The following is a 25833-nucleotide window of genomic DNA, read 5'->3' as shown; positions in this document are numbered from 1 at the left end:
ACTTCCTATTCTGATTATTGTCCCCCTTTGTTCCCCAAACCCACCTCTATATACTTGCTGTAGACCCACTCCCCTTTAAAGCCCAAATTATGGGAGTCCCTGTAGGGAGAGATACACCCAGAACACTCAGAGCTGCAGCCCTCTGTAAAATTTTCGTCAATGTCCTGTATGAAGTAAAAGCAGCCGCATATACTCTACACAGAGCCGCAGCTATGAGTGATATTTTACGATTATGAATAAACAAGTTAATTCAAAATAGTGACCGATAACTTACAGCTGCTTCTTACCCATAGCAATGCTGCAGTGCTGTGTAAGCTTTCACTTTTATGAATGATGTGATCAGCAATTTTAGACAGATGTCATGTATAACACAGCCTTGATAGAGCCGATTGCTTATTCATAAAACTGGAAGATCACTCAGCATTAAGATGATGTGATTAATAGGTTGGGCTGTGTATGTGTAAAAGCAGCCACTGTTTCAGTGTCAATGTTTTTTTTGTGACCTAGCAGCGCTGGAAATCAAAATGGCCCGATATGTCAATTGCAAATTTGCCTTCGGTCTCATGGCAATGCTGGATTTAGGGGGTGGGGCTGTCATCTGTTGGACCAAGCTGCTTAGAAACTAAGGGTCAGATTTAAAAAAGACCAAGTGCTATATGCATTTGGTCCCTTGTAGGTTAACCACTTCTGGACTGGAAGGATTTGCCCCCATATTGACCAGGCCATTTTTTCCAATTCAGCACTGCGTTATTTTAACTGACATTTTAACTGTCGTGTGAGTCGCTGATCACCGCTATTACTAGTAAAAAAATGAAAAATATTACATAAATCTATCCCCTAGTTTGTACACTCGATAACCTTTGCACAAACCAATCAATATACACTTATTGGGATTTTTCTTACCAAAAATATGTAGCAGAATACATAGTGGCCTAAAATGATGAAAAAATTTGATTTTTATTTTTTATTGGGAATGTTTTATAACAGAAAGTTAAAAATATTGTTTTTTTTTTTTTTCAAAATTGACGCTCTTTTTTTTGTTTATAGCGCAAAAAAACTAAAATTGCAGAGGTGATCAAATACAACCAAAAGAAAGCACTATTTGTGGGAAAAAAAGGACATCAATTTATTTGGGTACAACATCTCACGACCGCGCAATTGTCAGTTAAAGAAAGGCAGTGCCGTATCGCAAAAAAAAAGTGAAGTCCCACTGGTTCATCTTTCTCCCCCTCAGCCTAAAATTGATTGTTATTGGTACTCGCTCCCACCTTCACAATCCTCATCTAGGAGGACATTTTTTGCCCTGTCCCCTCCTGGAACATGTGATATGCCCCAGGAGGGTGCAGGACCATTCACAAAGCATCATGTGAGCATTTGCATGCGCAGCCATCTGTGGTTCCACAAGAAACCACAGCCAGCTCCTGTACCAAAGTTGGTGGTGCCGAAATCCCACAGTGGTAAGAAGAACTGGCTGCAAAAAGACAGCACTGGACCCAAGGTACCGGTAATTAACGTATTTTCAAATGTCAGGAACTACACTATTTGTAATACCGTGTATCCCCAAAAGTAAGACATCCCCCGAAAATAAGACCTACTTACAATTTTGCCTCTCGCTGAAATATAAGGCACCCCCCCCCCAAAATTAGACCTTCCCCGAACATAAGGTCTCCCCGATAATAAGGCTTCCCCCGAACATAAGGTCCCCCCGGTAATAAGGCCCCCCAAAGCTACCATTACTCTGGACCGTAGCGGCGGGCGCCTCCGCGCAGCTCACTGTTGGCCGCAGCGCAGTCGGAGCAAAAGGAAGTGCGAAGTCTCTTTTAATCAGAGAGCCCGCGCCGCCGCCAGGACAAGCTGCCGCCTGCTGCTCGCTCTGCCCTGAAGGAGTCTGGCTGACTCCCAATTAGGACAGTGAGTCGCGTGGGGCAGGAGACGGGCACATTGTGTGGACACACAGGGGTGACTGAGGTAGGGGGGAAATGTCTGATAAAGGGGTGGGTGGATGTCTGGTGAAGGTGTCCACTGGCACAGGGGGATGGGGGGAGTGAGTTCACCTAAAATGACACAGGAGGATCTGAGGGGGCAATCAAAATGACACAGGAGGATGTCATTTGCTGGTTTGTGATGACAACTACTACTACTGTATACAGGTAATACATTTCCTTTTTTTTTTGTTCAACAATAAATGTGTACCGTATTCTTCTTCATGGGAAAATAAGACATCCCCTGAAAATAAGACCTAGCAGATCTTTGGGAGCAAAAATTAATATAAGACACTGTCTTATTTTCGGGAAAACAGGGTATATATATGTATGAAGTTCTTTAATGATAATTGTGCTTTAAAACCAACCGCTCCATGAAATCATATCACGCATCAGATCAACAGCCTTCCTTCACATGACACCTCAGCACTGTGACTGGCCAATTCAACAGATTCCAAAGAGAGCTGACCCATGCCACATCACACACACTTTCTGTCCTGTCCTGCTCACTCTATTCACAGCCTCCCTACTTATAGTAAAGTGAAAAGCTTGTCTTGAGCTTCTACTGTCTTGTAGAATAAGCAGCAGGATGTGAATAATGCTCATTCTAGTCCAATACTTTATTTTACTTAGCAATAATAAACAGACCTGAGAACAGCAGTACAGATGGGATGCAAACACTGCTCTATTTCTTACTTGTGCGGCATCTTCTTCACATTTAAACAGCTGGACCATCTGTAACATTTTTAATCTTCGGACGTCCACCATATCTTCACACCTAGAAAGAGAAATTCATATTTTCATGTCAAAAAATCCTTAATGATCACCAAATAACAAGACTTCCTTGTCTAGGATCTGCGCAGAAAAAGAACTAAGAAATCTATTTTTTTTCAGCTTCTGTTGGTGGATTTTCAGTATATGAGAGTAAGGTATATAAAATCAAGGGGGATATCCTGCGCTTAAATAGTGAATAAAAAAGTATATGATAAATTAACATAAAACAAGGTAGCAGCTAGAACACTGGATTCGTAGTAATCCCATTCATATTGTGTGTCAAGTAGTGCAGCGCTATGAACAGCAAAATTAATTGTGCTTAAAAAGTTAATAAATTAATATACAATTGACAACAAGGCAATATAATGAAATAAATCAATTGCACTAAAACAAAAGTCCATTCGGCATATATAGATGGTGGAGAGTCCACTAGAGGGTGAAGATCCCAAGATGTGAAAGAGCAATGGAAATAAAACAGTCACCCGTGCGGATAGGCAAGATGGCAGCTTACCGCAATGAGTGGGCCTCCAAATTAATGGATGGGCCACTAAGAGCATAAGGTAATAACTCCTATGGACTGGGTTCTCTCCTCTGCATGAACGGACCAAGTATCACTAGACTGCATCAAACCCTCACTCGCTCATAGATCCAGACACGACTCCAATATGTATGGCAATATGTGGAGGATAAAAGCAGTCATAGCGTAATCCCGTTTGGCGGTATAAAAACAGCTTTATTCAAGGTTCTACTTACATGGCAGTAGATCAACACAAGCGAATAACACATAAAAAGCGGCGTCCCGCTATGATCATTACAAAGCCGGCGTCTTGGGGGCGTGGCAAGCGCGATGTCCGGAACCTCCCTTGGGAGGTTCCGGACATCGCGCTTGCCACGCCCCCAAGACGCCGGCTTTGTAATGATCATAGCGGGACGCCGCTTTTTATGTGTTATTCGCTTGTGTTGATCTACTGCCATGTAAGTAGAACCTTGAATAAAGCTGTTTTTATACCGCCAAACGGGATTACGCTATGACTGCTTTTATCCTCCACATATTGCCATACATATTGGAGTCGTGTCTGGATCTATGAGCGAGTGAGGGTTTGATGCAGTCTAGTGATACTTGGTCCGTTCATGCAGAGGAGAGAACCCAGTCCATAGGAGTTATTACCTTATGCTCTTAGTGGCCCATCCATTAATTTGGAGGCCCACTCATTGCGGTAAGCTGCCATCTTGCCTATCCGCACGGGTGACTGTTTTATTTCCATTGCTCTTTCACATCTTGGGATCTTCACCCTCTAGTGGACTCTCCACCATCTATATATGCCGAATGGACTTTTGTTTTAGTGCAATTGATTTATTTCATTATATTGCCTTGTTGTCAATTGTATATTAATTTATTAACTTTTTAAGCACAATTAATTTTGCTGTTCATAGCGCTGCACTACTTGACACACAATATGAGAGTAAGGGCCTGAATCCACAGGGGTTTGTTTCTATCAGACTGTTTTTGTATTCCTCTATATGTCTATTGGAATGAAAAGCCTGCTTGAAACTGCTGAAATGCAGGTTAGATGAAGGTCAAATGCACCTGTCAGTGAACTCTGCATGATTAGGAAGCATCTGAAATCGACACAGGCCCTTAAGGTGGTCATGAAGATGCTAGTTAAATAATGTGTTTTTTGTACTTATCGTAAAATCCATTTCATCGACAGACACAGCGCTCCATAAATCATAACTACTGGGTTATATTGCCTCCTCCAGGAGTAGGACTAGGCAGAACAAAAAAACATCTGGCTATGCCCATGGGCTGTCGTCAGGTGGTCCCCCCTCTCTGCTCTAGGTAATCAGTTTAGTAGCAAGCAGTAATAGATGTATCAAAATCTATTTAGAGGGGTGGGTGGTGCGTACAAAAATCCCATTTTCTCTTTCGTTCATTGATGGACACAGCGCTCTAGAAATCATAACTACTGGGATGTCCAAAAGCAGTGCCAAAAGGAAAATGAGGGGTGGGGAAAATAACCCAAGGCTAAAAATAGGAACCCTTAACCAGGACACAGGAGCCTTAAGCGGGTCACAGGAGCCCCGTCTGAAAAAATATAAAAATGTAAAGAAAAACACCTCTCAAGAGGGAACAGCCCCTCTTAAACGCAAGCCTGAAAAACATTGTGGCCAAAAGAAACATCAACAGATGCCAAAGTATTTACTTTATTGAATTTTGTGAACGTTTGCACCGACGACCAAGAGGCTGCCTTACAAACTTGAGATATTGATGCTTGATGATGGAAAGCCCGAGAAGTACTTAGCGCCCAAATAGAATGTGCCGTGACAGGGAAAGGAGGAACCTGACCTTTAACAGAATAGACCTGAGTTACTGTCTAATCTGTCTAATCCATTTGGAGATGGTAGCTGAAGAAGCAGCCAGCCCTTTCCTTGGTCCACCTGTAGCCACAAAAATGAATCAAGCTCTGAAAGGACTCCGTAGCTGCCAGACACACCCGAATCCCAAAAACCACATCCAAGGTATGCAAAGCAAATTCTTTAGAATGAGCCAGCTTAGAACACAAAGAAGGCAACACAATATCCTCATTCAAATGGAAGTCTGAGACAACTTTGAGGAGGAATGATGGACAAGGAAGAACAACCACCTTATCTCTTTGGACCACTCAATAGGGGCTAGGACAGGATAGTGCCGCCAACTCTGATAACCTGCGAGCTGATGTTATAGCCACCAAGAATGCCACCTTCTGGGACAACTTAGGCAAGGGAATCTCCCAAATATTCTCAAATGGAGTTTTCTGGAGAACCGAGAGCACTAAGTTTAAATCCCACGGCGGCAAAAGAGATTGTACAGGTGGAGCCACATGTCGAACCCCTTAAATGAAGGTACAAACTAAAGAGTGTGTGCCTAGGGGGTCACTAAAAGAAGATTGCCAAGGCAGATTCCTGGCCTTTGAAGGTACTCAACCAAATTCTGCTCAACGCCCCATTGAAGAAAGGCTAAGATCCAAATCCACAGAAAAAGGAGCGAGGATGAGCGCCAATAGACACACCAATAAATGTAAGCTTTCCACGTACAATGGTATATCTTGCTGGAAGACCCCTTCCTGGCTTTCACCATAGTAGGGATCACTGATCCAGACAAACCTCTATCCCTCAGTACCTGGCGTTCAATAGCTAAAACATTAAAACAAAGGACTGTAAAACAGAATGGTGGATCAGCTCCAGGGACAACTGTTCTTCTCTAAGATGTAGCCCCCCAAAGGAACTTTACGGCCAGCAGACTGACTGGAAGACCCGCTCCCTTGATTTCTCACAGGAGTCACGGAATAAGCTTGAGCCAAGGATGATACTGGCCTTACTGTGCCCCTAGGACGTCTGCAGCATCTACCAGAGGAGCCTGTGACCTCGCCACAAACCTCCTGTGGAGCCGAACCTGCTAAAGGAGCTGCATGTAGGACTGTGCAAACAGAACTGTCTTAAAGGTGGATACCACCAAACTCAGAGCCAGTATGCAAGTCGGGAGAGAGAACTGTCTGTGTGACAGCATCCGGTGAATCATGGCCTGTGGTTCCTGAAGATTGTCCAGAGGAAGGATCACCCTGGTCAGAATTAAAGTGGTTGTAAACCCACTTTAAAAAGACTTAAACCTATAGGTAAGCCTATATTAAGGCTTGCTGACCCCTACTGAAGAAGTCAATGCCCACAAGCACTTGACGACACACGTCCAGGGGGCAGGGACTCCAGACGGACAAGATCTGACAGCAGCACAGGAGAGCTTCCTGTGTCTCCCTTCATAGCATACAGTGTCTTCTCCAGCCCGCACAGCTTCATGTGCAACCAAATGTGAGTGTATTTCTACCTTAACCCTTCAATAAAATTTGCAAACAGAGAGCATTCGATCTCCCTATTTTCTCATTCTCTGACCACTCGCTGAGACCGGGATTACTGAATGTGAAGACAGAATCTTGTATCAGCCTGCATAGTGTCATAGTATTTTCTGATGTGGCAACATGACCTGGCATACCTCCCTTATCTATTTAGCATTGTTTGACCCAGTGGTGAAACACTGGTCAAAACCTAAGGTGAGAGGCCATCTATAATCGGTTGTGGGACCACAAGCACCTATGGCATCCACTTTTTGGCACGCGTGCACTTTATGGTCACTGAAGAGACTGTGTGATTGCACTTAATAACAGTGTGATCTACTATCCATGCTTTCTCCACTGGACTAGCACTGAGCACCTTATTTCCTGCTTTAGGGATCTTATATGTAATATGTGTTGTATTTGCCAATTTGCACATTTATTTGATGCATCACGCTAAAGTTCACACTAATATTGTAGTAGCACTTTACACTTGGCAATTCAGTATATCTGCGTTTTTGCACATATTTTTTGCATTTATGTTAGGTATACATCTATTAATGATGTGAGCACTTTACAAGTATATATAGCAATATTTGTTTTTGATTTGCAATCGTATATAGGGCACCCATTTGCACATATCATTTTTGCTTGTTGCACCTCATTGGGATCAGTGGCGCTGTATCACTTTATTTATCCATTAGATTGTAAGCTCTTCTGAGCAGGGCCCTCTTAATCCTCTTGTATTTTATTGTATTGTAACTGTACTGTCTCCCTTTTATATTGTAAAGTGCTGTGTAAACTGCTGGCGCTATATAAATCCTGAATAATAATAATACATTTATATATCCTTTTTATGTGCCGTGATTCACATGCTTGGATATAGCTGCCACTATCATTAATATTAATGATACTATTTAGGTTTTTTTTTTTGTGAGAATTTTTACTTAGTCGCACTGGTACTTTCACTTTTAGATCTTTCAGATATGGATTTACATTCAATTGCCACATTTTTAGGCACACCTGCTTGTTAACATAAATAGCTATAAACACCACATTGCTGCTTTGCCACATAATAAATACAGCATACGAACAAAGGTACAACTAATGTTTGACTGTTCTGCAAAGAACCAGAAAATGAGGCTATAGTTGACTGCTGGAGCATGTTACACGTTACACCCTCAATATGGTTGTAACGTGTAACATTCCTCAAAAGGTGAACTTATACTTTAAAGCCATTTTGAGTTGAATACTGCTGCTTTGAGTTTATTTTGCATTCTTACTTACAGGTACATCTCATAAAATTAGAATATCATCAACAAGTTAATTTATTTTAATAATTCAATTAAAAAAGTGAAACTCATATTTCATATAGATGCATTACACACAGTGATATATTTCAAGCATTCAGTAAATTCAGTATTCGATTGCCGACCGCCGCACGACTATTTACTGCGGCGGTCAGCCCCTCACAGGCAGAGCGACGTAGTACTACGTCGCTAGCCTGTGAGGGTCTAGGGAGCGAGCGCGCGCCCCCGGTCCGCCGGTCACTCGGCGATTGTCGGTGCAGAGGGAGAAAGGCAGGCGGCTGATGTAAACAAGCCGCCTGTTATTTTCCCCTGTGTAGGAATAGTGATTATAAGGTTATACTATGTAGGACCGTTGATCACTGTTCCTACACCTCAAGCCACAGCCAATCACAGTTAGAATCACACCCCTAGGGACACACATAACCCCTCCCTCTCAAAAAAAGTTAACCCATTCACTGCCAGTGTAATTTCACAGTAACAGTGCATATGTATAGCACTGATTACTGTAGAAATGTCACTGGTAACCCCAAAAGTGTCAAAAATGTCAGTCAAGGGTCCGATCTGTCCGCCGCAATGTCGCAGTACCGCAAAAAAAAAATCGCAGATCGCCGCTATTACGCGTTAAAAAAAAAAAACAACAAAAATGACAAAAATCTTTCCCTTTGTTAGTAAACGCGATAACTTTTGCGCAAACCAATTAAAATACGCTTTTTGCGATTTTTTTTAACAAACATATGTAGCATAAAACAAATTGGCCGAAAATGTTAAAAAATTTTGATTTTTACATTTTTTTTGGGGGAATTTCATATAAAAAAATTTGAAAAATATTGTTATTTTTGCAAAATTTACGCTCTTTTTTTGTTTATAGCGCATGATCAAAAAATCGCACAGGTGATCAAATACCACCAAAAGAAAGCTCTGTTTGTGGGAAAAAAAGGACGTCAAATTTTTTTTAGGTACAGCGTCGCATGACCGCGCAATTGTCCGTTAAAGTCACACAGTGCCGAATCGCAAAAAAAACCGTGGTCGGAATGGGGGTATAAACTTACGGGGCTTAAGTGGGTATCTCAGAAAATTCGATTATTACATAAGACCAATAAAAAAACTATTTTTGTCTTACTGTGAAATTCTTTTCTCTGATGTTCATTGACGCAGCTCCATATTTTCTTTGACCCTTGGGCAGTCCTAGGGGGGTATACTTCCTGCTATAGCACTTCAGTTTGTAACAAGCAGTGTCAGAAGAATACATAACCCAACTCAAACAGAGGGGTGGGTGCTGGGTCCGTCAATGAACATTAGAGAATAGGATTTTCTGGTAAGACAAAAATCCAGTTCTCTTTCGTTCATTGACGGACACAGCTCCATATCTTCTTTGACCCTTGGGACGTCCCAAAGCAGTGTCAATATGAGGGGTGGGAAAACACAGTAGTGAACATAATTCCCAAAAGGCTAATTCCCAGAGGCTAAACATAGCGAACCAGGTAAACAAGGAGCTCAACCAGGAACAACTGGAGCTCACCACCAGAAGAAATACACCCTCAAGAGGCCAGGGCCTCTGCAATGGCAGCCTGCAAAACTTTGCGGCCGAAAGCAGCATCCGCAGATGCGAGTACATCCACCTTATAAAACTTTGTGAACATATGCACAGACAACCATGAGCCCACCTTGCACACCTGAACCACTGGACGCCTGGTGAAGTAAGGCCCAGGAGGCACTATGTGCCCTTGTAGAATGCACCTTAACAGGGAAAAAGAGGATCCTGACCCTTTATGGAATAGGCCTGCACCACCATCTGCCTGATCCATCTGGAAATGGGTGCAGCAGATACGACCAGCTCCTTACGAGATTCATCCATAAGGACAAACAAAGAATCCGATTTCCAAATCAACTCAGTCACCGCCAGGTACATCCTGATTGCCCGAACCACATCCAGGGAATGTTAAGCAGTTTCTTTAGTATGTTTCTGGTTAGGACACAAAGAAGGCAACAAAGTGTCTTCATTCAAGTGGAAACCCGTGACGACCTTAGGAAGGAACGACTGACAGGGACGCAGCACAACTTTGTCCCTGTGAACCACCAGGAAAGATGATTGACAGGAAAACACAGCTAGCTCTGAGACCCTGCATGCAGAAGTAATAGCCACCAGGAAGGCCACCTTCTGTGACAAAGTAAGCAGAGGAAGTTCACAAATATTTTCAAAAGGCGGTCTTTGAAGAACCGGCAGTACCAGACTGAGGTCCCACGGAGGTACCAGGGACCTTACCGGAGGAGCCAAGTGACGAACCTCCTGGACGAAGGTATGAACCAAGAAATTTGCAGCCAACGGTCGTTAGAAAAAAATTGCCTAGGCGGAAATCTGGCCCTTGATGGAGCCCAGAGCCAAATGCTGATATACACCCTGTTGTAGAAACTCAAGCAGACGGGACACCAAAAAGGAAACCCCCCCCCCCCCCCCCGAGACTCAAACAAAGAAATGTATACCCTCCAAACACAATGATAAATCTTCCTAGATGTCGATTTTCTCGCTTTTAACAGAGTAGGAATCACCAAATTCAACAATCCTCTATCCTTCATTACCTGGCTTTCAATAGCCAGGCCATTAAAGCCAACAACCGTGAAGCAGGATGGAAGATCGGCCCTTGAGGCAAAAGATCTTCTTCGAGAGGGAATCTCCAAGGAACATTGGCTACCAGCCTTACTAGGCCTGCGTACCAAGACCGCCGAGGCCAGTCCAGCACCACCAGAATGACTGGAATCCCTTCTGCCTCGACTCTGCGCAGAAGTCTCGGCAGAAGCTGTAATGGAGGAAGGGCGTAAATCAGATGATACTGACCCCAAGGGCCACCAGCGTGTCGGTGGTGTCAGCCAAAAGATCCCGAGATCTTGCCACAAACTTCTAAACTTTGCGGTTGAGACAAGAGGCTAACAGGTCCACATCTGAAGTCCTCCACCGGAGACACAGTTATTGAAACACTTCTGGGTGAAGAGACCATTCGCCCGGCTCCAATGCCTGTTGGTAGTCCACCTGAAAATTGTTCACTCCTGGAATGTGCACAGCAGAGAGGGCCGGAACATATCTTTCTGCCCACCTTAGAATGCCGGCTACTTCTCTGGCCGCCAGGGCACTTTTGGTGCTCCCTTGATGATTGACATATGCCATGGCCGTGACATTGTCGGATTGAATCCTTATCGGGTACCCTATGCCTAAGCAAGGCTAACACCGGGGCCAACACAAGAACACAAGAGGAGCTGTGGCAAGACCAAAGGGTAACGCCATGAATTAATAGTGTTCCTCTCCCACGGCAAAGCGAAGAAAATGATGATGCCCGACACAAATTGGGATATGAAGGTAAGCGTCCTTGATATCGATAGAGGCCAGAAAATCCCCTTGATGAAGAGATGCCACCACCATGCGAATGGACTCCATCCGAAATTTCTGAATCGGCTCAAAGCCTTGAGGTCCAAAATTGGGCAGACCCCTTACCCTACTTCCTTGGAACAGTAAACAGATTTTAATAAAATCCCCGAAAACGTTCCAACACTGGAACCGGCACAATTACTCACTGTGATAGATCCTGCACTGCCCCTTACAGGCCCTACAGCCGATATGGGGACATGCGCAAGTTGGAAGGGAAGAATCTTGCTGGAGGACTTGTCTGCAGAACCAGTGGAACCCACTTTTGACTTACCAGCCCAGGGCCTCTTGGAACCTTCCGCAAAGTTACGGGTGGATTTTTGGCCCTTATCCTGCGAGTCCGCGGGATGAAAGGGTAGTTTGTGAGTCGGGAAAAAAGGATCACGTTTACGATGAGACTTTTTGCTCTTGGCAACCTGTGGAAGCAAAGTATTCTTACCTCCCGTAAGACCTTTAATGATTTCTTCCATAGAAGCTCCAAACAGGCGATCTCCTACAAAAGAGAGATCAGTCAACACCTTTTTAGAAGCCTGGTCTGCAGACCAGTATTTCAGCCAAATCATGCAGCGAAGGGTCACAGCTGTCAGACACTCTGCAGGCTAAAGGGGCCCCTATCCAGAAAGGCATCACAGATATACTGCAACCCCTGTATCAACTGATTCGCTAGCTCAGGAGGATGTTGACCCCTTTCAAATCCTTGCGCAGAAGCTTAGCCCATTCCGTTAAGGTCTGGGAGACCAAGGTGATGGCAAACACCGGCCTCAAAACTGAACCGGTCAAGGTGTAAAAGGTATCGGACCAAAGCCTCAGTTCTCTTGTCCACAGGGTCTTTAAGATGGGGAATCCTCCCTTGGAAGAAGCGTGGCTTTATTCAATCTCAAACCTGAAAATCTGCCACCGGTGGAACGGTCAGTTTCTTCAAAAGGGACACCTCCTGGCGAAACGCTTAGGTATCCCAACCATGCGTTTCGGGGATCCCCACTGACTTGGGACAATCCCGTCGAAATAGGCAGGAAAGGGGAACACCTTAGTCACCTTGGATCAGTTTCCCGCACTGATACGATCAGTGCCCCCACAAGTGCCTTCTCATGCGTGGCTGTAGTGGAAGAGGATTCATCCTCACTGTCAGAGCACAGGAGGAATGCTGCGACTGGGGGTAAGACCTGGTCGTATGCGACCTCGTGAGGCGTTTACCTCACAGGGCAGCACCCCTCCAGTGGGGCTATGTCGCGGCTGACCTGGCGTGGACCGGAGGTCTGCACACGCGTGCTGGCCAGACTGGGGTAACCACTGGATCTAGATTATCCAGCCCGTCGCCCAGTCCGGCAGTTGATTGTAGATCTCACAGGAAAAAAACAGGAGAACAAAAATCTAAAACTCTAAAAAGAAAAAATTGCCAGGATCACAGCAAGGAACTAGGTCCTTACTCCTGATTAGGCAGAAAAAAAGTACCTATAGCAGAGCGAGGGAGTATACCCCCTGGAAATTTTTTTTTCTGCCTAGTGTCCTACTCCTGTACTGGGCAGTATAACTCAATGGTTAAGAAGATTAGGAGCTGTGTCTGTCAATGAACGAAAGAGAAATAGGAGTTTCACTTTTTGAATTGAATTACTGAAATAAATTAACTTTTTGAAGATATTCAAATTTTATGAGATGCACCTGTAAATAAAGAAAAAGAAAAGTAGTTCAGAGGTGACACAAGTCCATGTTCGCCAGCCCCTAGGCTAACCTAATGACAATATAGTATGTGCTGGGTCCTAGGATCTGAACCTTACTACTCCCACCCTGTAGTACACCCTGACTTGCACAAAACTTCATTCATGTCTGAGCTAGTGGAGTATCACCACCCTGCCGTTCATATATTTAGTCTCCTCTAGGAAACTTTTCTCAGACATGCCAAATGGAGAATCATCTCTAACCACAAAGCCCTGTCCATTTTTCTAATGTGCAGGACATTCTGTCAAGACATACAAAATGAAAACACATAGGAACTAATGTTCCCTCCAGAAAAATGAATAGTATGCAGAAGTGCGCTGTTGCACGACTTGGTTGACATGAATGCAACACGTGAACTGCGCTTTTTGTAGTGCCCCTTAGGATTGAGGTAATAGTACCCTCACATAAATATGCATGATGTCTATGAACACTACAGTGACAGAGATAACTTACAGACCTACTTAGAATCTGTCTAGACTGTGGCAGTGCTGAGAGCTGGCAGAAAAATCAGCAGGTTTAATCTTGATAAATGTGCTGAAGGCTGAATCACTCTTGATCAAATCACAAAGGAGTTTGCACAGTATGACGACGATGATAGAAATAGATTAATCTAGTCAGACCTTCACCTTGAAGGTTGGAAAAATTCTCTTAAAACTTTTCTAACAGATCTTTTTTTTTTATTTTAAAGTGTCAATCAATTTTAATATTTATTTGTTGCCTCAAATGAAATGTGCAGTCTGCAGGAGATTAAAAAAATAGGCATCAGCTTTTTACATGAAGCAAAGTGCTTTCTTGAACTGGACAAAAAACATGTGGAAAAATTACAGGTGAACGCCATGCTTCTTAAAGTGGTTGTATACCCCCTGTTATGTTTGTACGTATAGGTAAGCATATAACAAGGCTTACCTATAGGTACTGTAAATATCTCCTAAACTTGTACCGTTTAGGAGACTTTTACGTCGCATGCAGCCAATGAGGTCATCGGCACATGCGCTCTGAAGCAACGGCCGCTCGTGCCGTTTCTTCAGAGCCCTGTGCAGTGACCGGCGGCTCCCGCGTGCATGCGCAGGAGTGACGTCATGCGACTTCGACCAGTAGCAGAGCCGTAGTCGGCAGATCCAGAAAGACAAGTGAAGATGGATGCGGCCTCCAGCGGGGATGACGCAGGCTTCGTTTGCAGGCAAGTGTCACATAATGTGCTAGAATGCGTTGCGTACTAGCACATTATGCATTTACTTTGGATGTAACCAAAAAGGAAAAAAAATTCAGGCTTTACTTCCTCTTTAAAATGACTGAAAGAAATGTAACATGGAATATGTATGAAATTGGAGGGTTCACTGACTCAGACATTAACCACTTGCCCACCGCCCCATAGCAGATTTTCACTGCATTAGTGTCACTGGTTTCCAAAAAACATATTATGCTTATTTGCTCTGTGTAATTGTTTTGCACAGAGCAGCCTCGATCCTCCTCTTCTCAGATCCCTGTCGGCCCTCCTAAACTCTCCCCTCTACTGAGTGCCCCTATAGCAAGCTGTGCATACTCGCTCCTGAGCCGCCTCTGTGTGTTTATAAGACACACACAGTGCGGCTCAGCCCCGCCCCGCCCCCTCCTCACTGACTGTGATTAATAGCAGCGAGAGTCAAAAGCTCACACTTCTGTATCTAAGCCAATGAGGAGGCAGAGACCCAGGAGAGCATCTGCTTTTGTGCACATCACTAGATCGGGCGAAAAACCTTCAGCCTGTAGAACCACTTTAAAGTGAACTTTTGGCCAGTATATGGACATTTAATCTTTAAATATTCCTAAACAGTAAATCGGGTTTATTACAAGGCCTGAGTGACCTCTGTAGCTAAAGGAATTGTGGAGCAATTTGGCCTCAAAATTCCCAGTATAGGCACTGAAGTCATTTAAGTTATTCTCCAAGCAGTTCAGCTCCCCCTACTCCTCTCCCAGTAGTGATGCAGCAGCCTATAAAGCTCCCCCTACATGTTACAATCTGTTACATAGTTACATCATGTTACATAGTTCATGCATCACCCACATAAATAGTCCTGTGAAGACTGACATCTCTAAATGCTTTGTTTGACACCAATACGAGGGAGTTTCCTTCCTCCGTTATTTGTTTCATTTACTTTTCTTAAGAAGGAATAAGGCACAAGCTGCTGTGGTGAAAAAATGGATGGGCGCACAGCTAAGAACTCCAATGGGAAGATTTCACAACTAAAGCCGTTGAAATTCAAGATGATTCTGCTTGGCACAGAACATTTGAATTTTGATTGGATTAATCTATTTACAAATGCATATAGTAACAAACATTATATGCTGCCCTAAATGTTAAACATTGCCTGCATTTCATGTGATAAGGATCATCTCACCTCTGCTTCCTCATCTGCATGTCCTCCATTACTCCCTGAACATGATCTACATTATCCTTGTTTTCACCGGAGACATCCTTCCCATAGGCCCAAGAAGCTTGATTTGAAATTTGATCAAGCAGACCCTGACCTTTCTCACGTAAGCCCTGAAGACCAGTGTCTAATAAAAAAAAAAAAAATATCAGAAACTTTTTCAGAATAGGCTAAAACCAATTTTCAAATACATTTTAATACAAAAGGCAGTCTATAAGGTTTTAGTCAGCTGGTAGTTCTCGATGTGAGGCTCCATATCCAAGTAAAGAAAAACTGCTTCCAAACTGACAATGAGAATAGGGGCTCATTTTACACTTGCTTTGACTTCAACACACAATAAAGCGCCTACCGATTAAACATGCTTTTTTAATGCTTCTGTGATGCTCTGATGGTGCTTCAATTGTGCTTTTTTGAAGCTTTAATGAAGCTTGGCAGATGCCCTGTATATTGATATCTCATACCTGCAATTTCTCCAAAACAAAGCAAAGCTAAAGCTGAATTAAAGCCTCTCAAAAGCTGCAGATGCTTCAAGGGAGCTTTGTCACAGACTTCTATTGAGGCTTTGAAGCACCACTAAAGAGACATGAAGTATCATTTTTGAAGCAAAGCCAAAGCGAAGAAATGGGATATCATTTTTGAAGTGAAGCCGAAGCAAAGTAAAGGCAATGTGTAAACAGGTCTCTAAGCTAACCATTTCATTTAGTGACAGGGGCTTTGACTGGCGTTCAGACAGCATTACCAAAGCGTGTTCAAATCCATGTTTTGAAGCAAGTGTAAACGAGCCCTTGCTGATATGTTGGGAATTTATTTAAGCAGAACCAACCATTCTTTCCATTACAGCCAGCCAAGGAAGCTGCCATCTTAGCTTCTGTTTGATTTGCAGTTACCATGGTGCTCAGTTATGACACCAGCCATTTAATGGCTTGACAGCAGGACCGAGAGTCCAACCAACTGTGACAGTTACCATTCATGGCACAATCGGAATGTTAACTGTTTCGGTAAACTGTTCCATGGGTTTAGTTCCACTTTAACTGTATGACTTGAGACAATCAGGGCCATATGCAGTCAGCTACAACACATGGCAAATACCCTATATTAGGAGACTTTTAAGGAAGTGGTGACATTTTGCTTCTGGTGGTGTCACCTGTCTAAAATGTGGAGAAAGGGCCCTTTCACAGATACTGTGAGGTTATGGGAATTCATTTTGCCAATACATAAGAATATTTAATAACCAAAGAACAAATTAATAATTTCCAGACTTTTCAGAATTGAATAATTTTCAGTGGTGCTCGACTTGAAACCCTGGCCAGATTCTTCTAAGCCTGATCTAATTTGCCCAGAAAAGCCCTACAAGAAAGGACCTTGTGTCATCCGCTTGCAACAAGTGTGTGGTAACATTTCAGAGAGGTCAGAATGTCTCATTTTCATTTTACTATGGTAAAGTACTGAAGACACCGGATCAGCATGACCGCCATGCAACTAACAGTTTTTAAAAGACAGGTTAGTAATTGCAAGCTCCACATTTTTTAATTACGTGTTTTCTCTAAGAAATAAACCCCATTCATTTTTTAATGGTTTCTTTGAATCTATACTTGCATTGTAATGAACGAACATAAGAACCTGTCTGCTCCTTACCAACACTTTTCAGCTTCTCCTCAAGCAGTTTTAATGTTTGTTGAATTGCTGCTCCATCTGTAGGGGCCACATCAACACACAGCATCCCCAGCAGGCCATCTAATTGCTGCGACAACTGACAAAAACAATATTTAGGAATCAGACTTCTGCAGTGCTCAGAACTGTGAAGCAAGCTGTTACTAGTCTTGGCGACAAAAGGCTTTTCTAACAAAAATATTACAGCTTTGTGAGTGTTAAGAATCAGGGGTATTGTACATATAAAATAAAACTGCAGTCTAGTTTTGTGAAGAATGTTCATCACTGGATTAAATATAACATGTGCAAGCAGGCTGCTCATTAAGCATTCATTGGCCTGAAATGAACAGGAAGACCTGAGGTTGTTTATGGTAAAGAAAAAACTGTTTTTTGACTTACCGTAAAATCCTTTTCTCTTAAGCTCATTAACAGACGCAGGACTCATATCTTGATATCCATAGGCTATTGCTGCCCCCTACAGGAGTAGGACACTAGGCAGAAAAAGAATTCTGGCTACACCTATGGGCAGTCCCCAAGGGGTATACCCTCTCTCTTCCTGCTATAGGATGTCAGTTATGTAACAAAGCAGAGTCAGAGAAACCACACCAACCAAACTCCAAGAAAGAGGGGCGGGTGCTGCGTCTGTCAATGAGCTTAAGAGAAAAATGGATTTTACAGAAAGTCAAAAATCCAGTTTTCTCTGTCGCTCATTGACAGGTGCAGGACTCATATCTTGATATCCGTAGGGACGTCCCAAAGCAGTGCCAAAATTGAGGGGTGGGATAGCAGAAGAAAACATTCCATAAGGCCAAAAACATAGCCAACCAGGAAACATAGGACTCATCGGAACAAAAAGATGAGACCCACCGGAAACCCAAAACAGAACCCCCGAGGTAGACCAAGGGTCCCCTCAAACAGCAGCATGCAAAACCTTGCGGCCAAAAGAAGCATCCGCAGATGCCAGCACATCAACCTTATAAAACGTTGTAAAGGTATGAACAGACGACCCGGTAGCCCCCCTGCAAACCTGAAGCACAGACGCCTGATGGCGGAAAGCCCAGGAAGCACTAAGTGCCCAAGTAGAGCGCACCTTAACAGGGAAAGGGGGAACCTGACCCTTAATCGAATAAGCCTGCATCACCGTCTGCCTGATCCATCTGAAGATAGTCGCAGCAGACGCAGGCAACCCTTTCCTAGGTCCATCCGTGATCACAAAGAGCAAATCTGACCTACGAAAAGAGTCAGTAGTAGCCAGGTACACCCTGATCGCCCGAACCACATCCAAGGTGTGCAGTGCAAATTCCTTAGGATGGCTGTTCTTAGGACACAGGGAAGGCAACACAATATCCTCATTTAAGTTAAAACCGGAAACTACCTTAGGAAGGAAGGACGGATCCGGACGAAGAACCACTTTATCCCATTGAACCACCAGATAGGGAGAGTGACAGGACAACGCAGCCAGTTCCGACACCCTGCGTGCAGAAGTAATAGCCACCAAAAAGGCCACCTTCTGGGATAAGGTAAGCAGGGGAATCTCCCTAATATTTTCAAAGGGAGGTTTCTGGAGAACCGACAGCACCAAATTAAGGTCCCAGGGCGGTAAGGGAGAGCGCACTGGAGGAACCAGGTGCAGCACCCCCTGGATGAAATTTCGCACCAGGGAATGAGTGGCCAGTGGCCTCTGGAAGAAAATCGCCAAGGCCGAGACCTGACCCTTGATAGTATTCAAAGCCAGCTTCTGCTCAACCCCCGTTGAAGCAAGGCCAAGACCCGAGCCACCGAGTAAGAATGTGGAGGAATCCCCGAGGGACTCACACCACGCAATATAAGACTTCCAGGTACGATGATATATCTTTCTAGAAGTCGCTTTCCTTGCTTTAAGCAGAGTAGGAATAACAGAAGCAGACAATCCCCCGTCCTTCAGCATCTGGCTCTCAACAGCCAAGCCGTCAAAGCCAGCGACCGTAAAGCAGGATGGAAGATCGGCCCCTTTCACAGCAGATCCTCCCTGAGAGGAAGCCGCCATGGAGCGTCTGTGACCAGCCTGACCAAGTCGGCGTACCAGGCTCGACGAGGCCAGTCCAGAGCCACAAGAATGACCGGAATCCCTGCGAAGAAGTCTCGGCAGCAACTTGAGAGGAGGAAAGGCATACAGCAGCAGATACTGCCCCCACGTGGCCACCAGCGCATCTGTGCCATCTGCCAGAGGATCTCGGGATCGGGCCACAAACCTCTGCACTTTCCTGTTGAGTCGGGACGCCAACAGATCCACATCCGGGGTGCCCCAATGAAGGCACAACTGGTGAAACACCTCCGGATGAAGAGACCATTCCCCTTGATCCAAGGTCTGCCGGCTGAGAAAATCCGCCTGCCAATTTTCCACGTCTGGAATGTGAACCGCGGAGAGAGCTGGAACAAACCATTCTGCCCAACGGAGGATGCCGGCCACTTCCAAGGCCGCAGGGACACTCTTGGTGCCTCCATGGTGAATGACATAAGGCACTACCATGGCATTGTCCGACTGAATCCACACTGGACAGCCCCGGAGATGCTCGGTCCAGTGAACAAGGCAAAGCCTGATCGCGCTCAGTTCCAATACATTTATCCGCAACCTGGATTCTTCCAGGGACCAGATTCCCCAAGCAGAAAAGCAGCCGAGAACCCCTCCCCACCCGGATAGACTGGCATCCGTGGTGACAATCGTCCAATAGATCGGAAGAAAGGATTTCCTTTGAATGAGCATCAGAGACCGAAGCCACCATATCAGGGACTCCCTGGTCCGCTCGCTCAGCCGGATCTGATTGTCCAGGGAATCGGGATTCCTGTTCCATTTGAGAAGGATCTGAGCAAAAGTTACCGCCTCGAAAAATGCAACCATCAGTCCCAGAACCCTCATGCAGGTCCGAAGGGATGACCATTTGGCGGACAGCAACAGCTGAGTCGCTATTTGGATTTTCTGGAGTTTTTCCGCAGGAAGAAACACCTTGGTCAAGGACGCATCCAAAGTCAGGCCCAGATAGTCCAGTCTTCTGGAGGGGACCAAGGACGACTTCTGCAGGTTCACAAGCCACCCAAACTCCGCCAGAGAGGTCATGGTGATCTCCAAATCAGAGCCTGCGGAGACTCCGCACGGAGGAGAAGGTCATCCAGGTAGCCCAGGACCGATATCCCCCATTGCTGCAACAGCACCAGAACCAGAGCCAAAACCTTTGTGAAGACCCGGGAAGTAGAGGCGAGACCAAAGGGTAATGCCACAAACTGATAATGGTCCTCTCCCACCGCAAAGCGCAGAAAACGCTGGTGTCCTGCGTAAATGGGAATGTGAAGGTAGGCATCTTTGATGTCTATGGAGGCCAAAAAATCCCCCTGATGCAGGGAGGTCACCACCATGCGAATGGACTCCATCTTGAACTTTTGCACCGGAACAAAACAATTTAGCGCCTTTAAGTCCAGGATCAGACGCACCTTGCCCTCCTTTCTGGGCACTGTGAACAGATTTGAGTAAAAGCCCCGAAAACGTTCCCCACACGGAACCGGAACTATTACACCCTGTTGTACCAAGTCCTGTACTGCCCCCAACAGGCGATCCGGGGACAGTCTCACATCGGAAGGGAAGAACCTTACCGTGGAACCGATCAAAACTCCATCTTGCACCCCGACCGTATGACCTTGTGAACCCATTTGTCTTGAATCCTGGAGAGCCACGGATCCAGGAACCGGCAAAGATGTCCCCCACCCCTGACATGGGTGGGAGCGCACCTTCAGGCCGAAGCAGACTTGTCCTCAGGTCTGCAGGAACCTGATTTCCGCTTACCAGACCAGGGTCGCTTGGAACCCCTCGAGGGGGCCTTGAAGGGCTTCGCATTGTCGACCGCTCCAGAGGAACGAAAAAACTTCTTGTGGGCTGAAAAGGAGGGTCCCCTTCTGCGACGAGGGTCCTAACCCTTGGCAGCCTGTGGGAGAAAGGTGCTCTTGCCCCCAGTGAGACCTTTGATAATATCATCCAAGGTAGCACCAAACAAGCGATCCCCCTGGCTTTTTAGAAGCCTGATCCGCCGACCAGCACTTCAGCCATAGCGTGCGCCGGAGGACCACCGCCGAAAACAACATTGGAGCAGTATCCAGTGCGGCGTTGCAAACAAATTGCAGCCTCTGCACCATCTGGTCCAGCAACTAAGACACAGCAGGGGGTGGTTTCTCCCTTCCAGGTCACGGCGTAGTAACTTGGTCCATTCCGTTAATGTTTGCGAAACCAGGGCAATGGTAGACACTGGCCTGAAGGCAGACCCCACCAGGGAGAACATAGTGCGGGACACAGACTCCGTCCTACGATCAACCGGATCCCTAAAGGACAGGGAGTCCTCCACCGGGATCACAGTAGCTTTATTCAGCATGGAGACCGGTGGATCCACCGTAGGCGGCACCGTCCACTTTTTAATGAGGGACTCCTCAAACGGATAGCGCCTAGCAATCCGCTTAGGCATCCCAGGGGGGCGTTTCGGACGGTCCCACTCTTTCTTAATGATATTGTCAAAGGATGCGGGAAAAGGAAAAACCTTCGTCACCCTGGAGGGCTTGCGATTGCCAAAGGCAACCTGCGTATCAGTCACAGCCGCAGCTGCGTCCTCCAGCTTTAGGGTCCTTACTCCTAACTAGGCAGAAAAAAACTGACATCCTATAGCAGGAAGAGAGAGGGGATACCCCTTGGGAACTGCCCATAGGTGTAGCCAGAATTCTTTTTCTGCCTAGTGTCCTACTCATGTAGGGGGCAGCAATACCCTACGGATATCAAGATATGAGTCCTGCGTCTGTCAATGAGCGACAGAGAAATAGGATTTTTATATTTACCATAAACTCCTTTTGAGGAAGTCCACTGGTGGACACATGAAATCTTTATCTTTATTTTGACACTGGCAAACCAAAAAACTGTAGGCCAACCCCTACAAAGCAGCACTGAGAACATGATCATAAACAAAAATGGGTGAGACCCGTGTCTTTCGATGGACTCCAGGAAATATATTTTATGGTTATTGCAAAAATCCTATTTTTATTCTCATTCATTGAGGAGCACAGTAAATCTTTAAAGGATAAGTTCACCTTTTAAAAAGAACTAATAAGTGCATATATTTTTTGCAGGTGAAAAAATATGCATTTATTTATTTTGTTTTTGTTATTTGGAGTATGTAAAGCATTGCACCTGCGATCTAATAAGTGCATATATTTTTTGCAGGTAAAGAAATATGCATTTATTTATTTTGCTTTTGTCATCTCGAGCATGTAAAGCATTGCACCTGCGATTAGCAGATCAAGGGTGCCATGCAGGAATTCTGCAGACTTGTCTGTGTATCCATCTGCTTGTGCCTCGTACGGGCAAGCAGATGCACACTGACCGGAAGAGGGAATGAACCACCAAAGCGCTTAACAGCGCCATGGTAGTTCATTGAAACTTTGAAAACTTCATCTGTGACGAAACGGCGTACTGACGTCACCCTACAGCGTTCAGGAAGTGCGGATGTGCAGAGCCGTCCGGCTGGCGGCTTTTTCAAACGATCATTTGTACTCCTGCATGTGAGTTTGTTATCCCCTTTTTTTTAATAAATATATATGCGGTTTTACACTATGGAGCTTTTCTTTATGGTGGTGATACATCTTGGGGGGTCTCTTTGGAGTCATTCCGAGTGAAGCCTGCAAAGATTATATGAGTTCTACAAGTGCCTACATTTCTTGAGTCTGGTAAGAGGCCTTTTATTAGGTGGAGGATAAGCACCAGTCTGTTGGTTCTATATGTGATTGCCTGTTCGCTCTATGGTAAGGAGTACCTACATGTGCCTTTCTCACTGGGCTTTATTTCCTTTCACCTCTATTTATTTGATTTTGGTTATCTGGTTTACACTATGGAGTTCTCTTTCCTTTTATGGTGGTGACATCCATTTGAGAGTCTTTCTGGATTAACCCTGTATGCAGACAGTGATATTCATTTATCCTAAGATTTCTACAAGCATATACATCATCTCAGTCTGGTAAGAGGCGTTTTACACGGTGGAGGATAAGCACCAATCTCTTGGTTGATTTATGTGTTTGCCTGTTGGTTCTCTGGTAAGGAGTACCTATGGGTGTTTGTACCGCACTGGATCCTACCTCTTCCTGATGTGTCTGTTATACTTATTTTGTGTTCTGGTAAGTAGCGCAAATATTGGTGGAGGATTTCACTTATTCATTTTTTAATTTAATTTGAATATCACTCCTCTTCTTCTTATTTTATTTTTCCACTGGACACTTATCACATTGGTGTAATTTAATTAAATAATTATTGAATGTACCCATTGTTGTTGGGTTTTACGCTATTGCATTTTTTTCTCTCTTTTTGATCAATTTATGACCCAATAACTACACAACCATTGCGAGCTTAAACTGATTTCTTACAATCAAGTCGGCAAGGCCTTGGGTTTGGACAACTCGCTCTATATGTACATTTTTTTGGTAAGCACATGACCATTGGGAGTCTGGATTGAAAATCACGGATTCTACCTATTATCATTTATTTGTATTGGACTTTATATGGACTTCATTTGATCTATATCAATGTTTAGCACAACTTAATTTATACATTTCACTGGGGCGTGGTCACACTTGAAGTTGCAGCTTTGTTTTTTGTTCCACTAGCGTGGTTATTATTTCCATTTTTGTAGTTCATTAAAACTACAAGCTGAAAGCTGCAAATGCTGTCGGTAATTGCAGTTATCTATTCGCTGAGCACAGTGAATGAATGTTGCAGCTGGGCAGGCAAAGCCCTGCAGAGCTATGTTATTTTCAAACAGTGACATTGAGTACACGGAGAAGATGCCTGCTCGCTGCAACTGGGGAGGGGCAGGGGGGGGGGGGGCTGCGGCTACTGGAACAAGTTACATGTTCCACCATAAATACAGGTGGAACATGTTCCAAAAGGTGAACTTATCCTCTAACCTTTGGGATGTCAAGAAGCAGTTCAACAGAGGGGTGGGCAGCACAGCAAACAAACAGCCCAAGAAAAACAACAGAGAACTGGGGACTGCTTGCATCTCAGAGTAGCCTAAGGAACCCTTATGCCCAAAGTTGGCATCAGATGAAAACATCCACCTGATAGAACTAACAAAACGTGTATAATAGCCCAGCCTAGCAAATCCGGGAAATAGGTGCTTGATGCTGAAAGGCTCAAAAAGCACTCACAGATCTAATAGAGTTCGCCTTAATAGGAAAGGCTGGAACCCAATTTTTGAGACCATAAGCTTGGGCATTAGCCCACCCAAGCTACCTAAAGATGGTGGAAATAGAAGGTGGTGCATCCTTACCTGATCCATCCACGGTGACAGAAAGGGAATTTGTTTTCCTGAAAGAAGCAGCGGCTAAAAAGACAATAGCATCTGGACAATGGTGGGAATTTCCATTTTGGTGAACTGAAGTCAGAGCAAAGAAAGAACGAAGTCCTGCTTAAAGCGGTGATGGCTACAAATAAATTACTTTATTGGAGAGAGTATAGAGAGGAATGTCTCTAATGGGCTCAAACAGTGGTTTCTGAAGTGCAGAGAGAATTAGATACAGATCCCATGGGGGTCACAGGGAAATAAAGAGGGGGAGCTACACGGGGAACCCACTGTAAAAAGGTCTTAATAAAAAAGTGACAGGCTAATGGTCTCTGAAACAAGATAGAAAGGGAGGAATCCTGATCTTTGAAAGTAATGAGAACAAAATTCTGGTCCACACTCAGCTGCAAAAAGGGGAGGATTCGCCCCACAGAGAAACTCCTGGGGTGGGAGATACAAGACTCACATCAAAAAAGGAATGCCTTCCATGTCTGATGACTGACCTTGTAAGAAGCAGACTTTTTAGGTTTTAGCATCTTGGGATGTCCCTCAGAACCTGGGCATTAACAACCATGCAATTAAAGCCGGTGATCATGAAGCAGGATAGCAAAATGGTCATTGGGACACAAGACCTTGACGATTCAGCAAAGCATACAAAGAATCTGCCAAGAGCCTAATCAAGTTGGTGTACAACTCCTGCCTGCAAAGCAGAAAAGCATGAAGTTTCAGAGGAGGAAAAGCATAGATCATGGTGTACTGATCCCACTGAGCCACCAAAGTATTCAGTGCCACACTAACAAATGTGGAGGTCAGGAGATCCACATCCAGCATCCCCCTCCTGTGAGAGGGGTCCTGGAACACCCTTGTGTAGGGAGGATTAACCTCAGTCCAGATGCTGCAGACAGAGGAAGCTCTCTTGCTGTAGTGAAACTTCTGGTTCCCCCTAGAGATTGTCCGCCAGTGCTGTGGTGTTGTCTGAACCCAAATCGGACGACCCTCAAGTAAGATGGATCATTTCTGCAGGGACAGCCAGATGGCCCAAGGCTCCAGGATGTGGATTAGGAGACTAGGCTCCCTCGATGACCATGTCCCCTTCAGCAACAGGGTGCCCAAAATGTCTCCTCAGTCTGACAGGCTACCATCCATCATAAGAGTTCTTTCAAAAGATGGGAAGGAAGGACTTCCCATACTCCAGAGCCAGATTCCATAACCACCAGGTCAGGAACAAACTGGTCCTTGGTGATAGATGACTCAGCCTGTCAAGAGAGTGGATCAACTTGTCTCACGAAGACAGACAATTGCGTTGTAGAAGACTGGAATGAAACGGAGCCAAAAGGACTGCCTCAAAAGAGGCTATCATTAGACCTAGTAC

The 25833-nt window shown here is 44.8% G+C and overlaps 1 protein-coding gene across 2 annotated transcripts in view; it reads right to left on the bottom strand.

Annotated features, from left to right (window-relative positions):
* Positions 1–25833, bottom strand: part of SESTD1 (SEC14 and spectrin domain containing 1) — a 252822-nt gene that overhangs the window by 20703 nt on the left and 206286 nt on the right. For both annotated transcript variants that reach the window (XM_082261218.1, XM_082261219.1), the window contains exons 12-14: positions 17107–17221; positions 15439–15598; positions 2679–2760 (exon numbers count right to left, since the gene is read on the bottom strand). In XM_082261218.1, the coding sequence (XP_082117344.1) occupies positions 2679–2760; positions 15439–15598; positions 17107–17221 (357 nt within the window). The remainder of the gene's footprint in view (positions 1–2678; positions 2761–15438; positions 15599–17106; positions 17222–25833) is intronic.

This window comes from Pelophylax lessonae (genome assembly GCF_965119305.1).
Source record: "Pelophylax lessonae genome assembly, chromosome: 6".
NCBI classification, from domain to species: domain Eukaryota; kingdom Metazoa; phylum Chordata; class Amphibia; order Anura; family Ranidae; genus Pelophylax; species Pelophylax lessonae.
Note: the sequence above shows the minus strand (reverse complement) of the source record. Positions and strands in the feature narration are given on the sequence as shown.